At 72.5% G+C, this 2,293-nt stretch overlaps 1 protein-coding gene across 1 annotated transcript; it reads right to left on the bottom strand.

Annotated features, from left to right (window-relative positions):
• Positions 1-659: 659 nt before the first annotated feature.
• Positions 660-1,694, bottom strand: FOXB2 (forkhead box B2). Its single transcript, XM_042788002.1, has one exon. It carries the CDS (start codon positions 1,692-1,694, stop codon positions 660-662), a length of 1,035 nt encoding a protein of 344 aa, XP_042643936.1.
• Positions 1,695-2,293: the final 599 nt, after the last annotated feature.

Genomic DNA, 2,293 nt, shown 5'->3' with positions numbered 1-2,293 from the left:
GAGCTGTTTAAAGCTTACACTTGGAGCAGCGCACGTCCTGAGGCTCCGCAGCTCGCCAGGCTCCGAGGTAACCGATTTGCCCACCTCTTTCGGAGCAAGACCTACAGGACGGCGGGGCCGAGGTTTCCCGTCCCTCGGGGGAGGGGGAGAAGCAGAGTCGGGAGAGGGTTTTACCCGGCTGCTCCCCCCCAGCCGCAGGCAGGCTGCAGCCCCCCCTCCCACCGGACCCCGAGTTTCGCGGGACCTCCGGGCCGGCCACCTGGGGGGTGGGTTTGGGGGGGAGCGGGGGGGAGCGGGTGGGGAACCCGGGCTGCACGGCCTCCCCGTGCCGCAGGCAGGCGGGCTGGCGGGGAGACCTTCCCTCCCAGTCCCTTACACCGAGCCAGCCCCTTTGGCCCCGGCTGTGACTTTTCACATCACCTCTCCGCCACTAACGATATTTAACAACGATAAAAGCTCTTACCTGCGACCTGGCTCTCAAATAATCGGATCGTACACAACATAAACACAGACACCAGCAGGGGTATAGTCATGAGATGGACAGGGTTTCCGTGCCGCACGCATGCCCCGGACCCCCGCATCCTCTCCCCAGGTAGAGCCTGGGGGCAGCTCCCTCCCCCCCCCCCCCCCCCAGCCCCCCCCCCCCGACTCCCTGCCCTTTAGGAGTGCACCAGGACGGAGTGGAGGGAGCCCTTGCCCTCGGGGGTGTTGCTCGCGGCCTGCTCCAGCAGCGAGGCAGCGGCCGAGGAAGCGGCGGGGCAGATCTGCGTGGCGGCGACGGTGAGAGCGGGGATGGCCGAGGCGGTGGGCATCGCCGGCGCCGGCTTGATGGGCACCGGGACGGCGGGCATGGTCTGTGCCGGCGGGTGGCAGAGCGCCTTCACGGGCACGCCGAAAGGTCCGTAGTCGGGGGACACGGGCACGCCGGCCACGGAATCCATCACCCCCACGTGCGGCCACATGGAGCTCACCACGCTGGTGAGCTGGCTGGGCACCGGGTAGCCCAGGTGGTGCATCACCGAGGCCAGCGGCAGCCCGCCGGCCTGCAGCACGCCCTTGTAATCTCTGCCGATGATGTTCTCGATGGCGAAGGGATGCTTGAAGCCCGAGGGCTGGCTGCTGCCGTAGGGCGAGAACTGCGGTAGCCTCCCCACGGCGGCGGCGGCGGCGGCGGCCACGGCCGCCTCGGAGCCCGCCAGCCCCGGCACCTTGCCCGAGGGAGGCGGCGGCGGCGGCGGCGGGTGGGGGTGGAAGTAGTGCACCATGTGCGGGGCGGGCGCGGGGGGCTTGCCGGGGCCGCCGCCGCCCCCCGCCCCGCCGCCCGCCCCGCCGCCGCCGGGCAGGTGGTGCTCGGGGCGCAGGACCTTGAAGCGCTTGCGGCGGCGGAGGAAGCTGCCGTTTTCGAACATGTCCCCGCAGTCCGGGTGCAGCGCCCAGAAGCTTCCCTTGCCCGGCTGGTCGGGGCGGCGCGGGATCTTGATGAAGCAGTCGTTGAAGGAGAGGTTGTGGCGGAGGGAGTTCTGCCAGCGCTGCGTGTGCTCCCGGTAGTAGGGGAACCGCTCCATGATGAACTTGTAGATGTCGCTCAGGGGCAGCATCTTCTCGGCCGAGTGCTGGATGGCCATGGCCGTCAGGGAGATGTAGGAGTAGGGCGGTTTCTGGTCGCTGTACGAGCTCTTTCCCGGCCTGGGCATCGCCGCCCCGCCGCGGCCCTCCCGCGGCCGCACGACCCCGCCGCGCCGCGCAGGGCGCCGCTCTGCCCCGCTCACGGCGGGATGGGGATGCCGGGGACGCCGCTGCCCTGCCCCGCCGCCGCCTCTACATCCTGGGCGACACCCGCCCGGCCCACGCGCGACCGCGACCGCCCCGCGGGGGCCGCCGGCCCGCTTGGCGCACGGCTCCCTCCGGCAGCCGCGCCCCGCGGGGCGCGCTTGCCTCGCCGCCCCCGCCGCTCGCCGGAGGGGCGGCAGCCGCCCAGGCCGCCGGGCCTCGGGGGACGCGGGGCAGAGGCGGGTCGCGGCCGGCGTCCCCGCTTTCCTCCCGGAGGCCGCCGGGTCTCCCGGGCTTCCCCGCTGCCGCCCGCCGCGCTCTGCGGGAGTTGACGCTCCGCGGGCAGGCACCGAGGGCTCGGGAGCACGAAATTACCCCGCAACCTCTGCAGAGGCGGGAGAGGAAGGAAGTAAAAACGCCCCTCTCACCGCTCGGTCCGGCGTCCCCTTAAAAGTTTGCGGCGGAGGCGAGCGGCGGGAGCCGGCGGGGAGAGGCGGCGAGCGCGGAGGCGGCCGCCGCGGCT

The sequence above is a fragment of the Tyto alba genome, unplaced genomic scaffold (assembly GCF_018691265.1).
Source record: "Tyto alba isolate M040663 unplaced genomic scaffold, T.alba_DEE_v4.0 Super-Scaffold_13, whole genome shotgun sequence".
In the NCBI taxonomy this organism is placed as follows: Eukaryota; Metazoa; Chordata; class Aves; order Strigiformes; family Tytonidae; genus Tyto; species Tyto alba.
The sequence above is the reverse complement of the archived record's forward strand: the minus strand, read 5'-3'. Positions and strand labels throughout refer to the sequence as shown.

Coding starts and splice junctions, on each gene's coding strand:
- FOXB2 (XM_042788002.1), bottom strand. CDS start 1,694: ATGCCCAGGCCGGGAAAGAGCTCGTACAGCGACCAGAAACCGCCCTAC.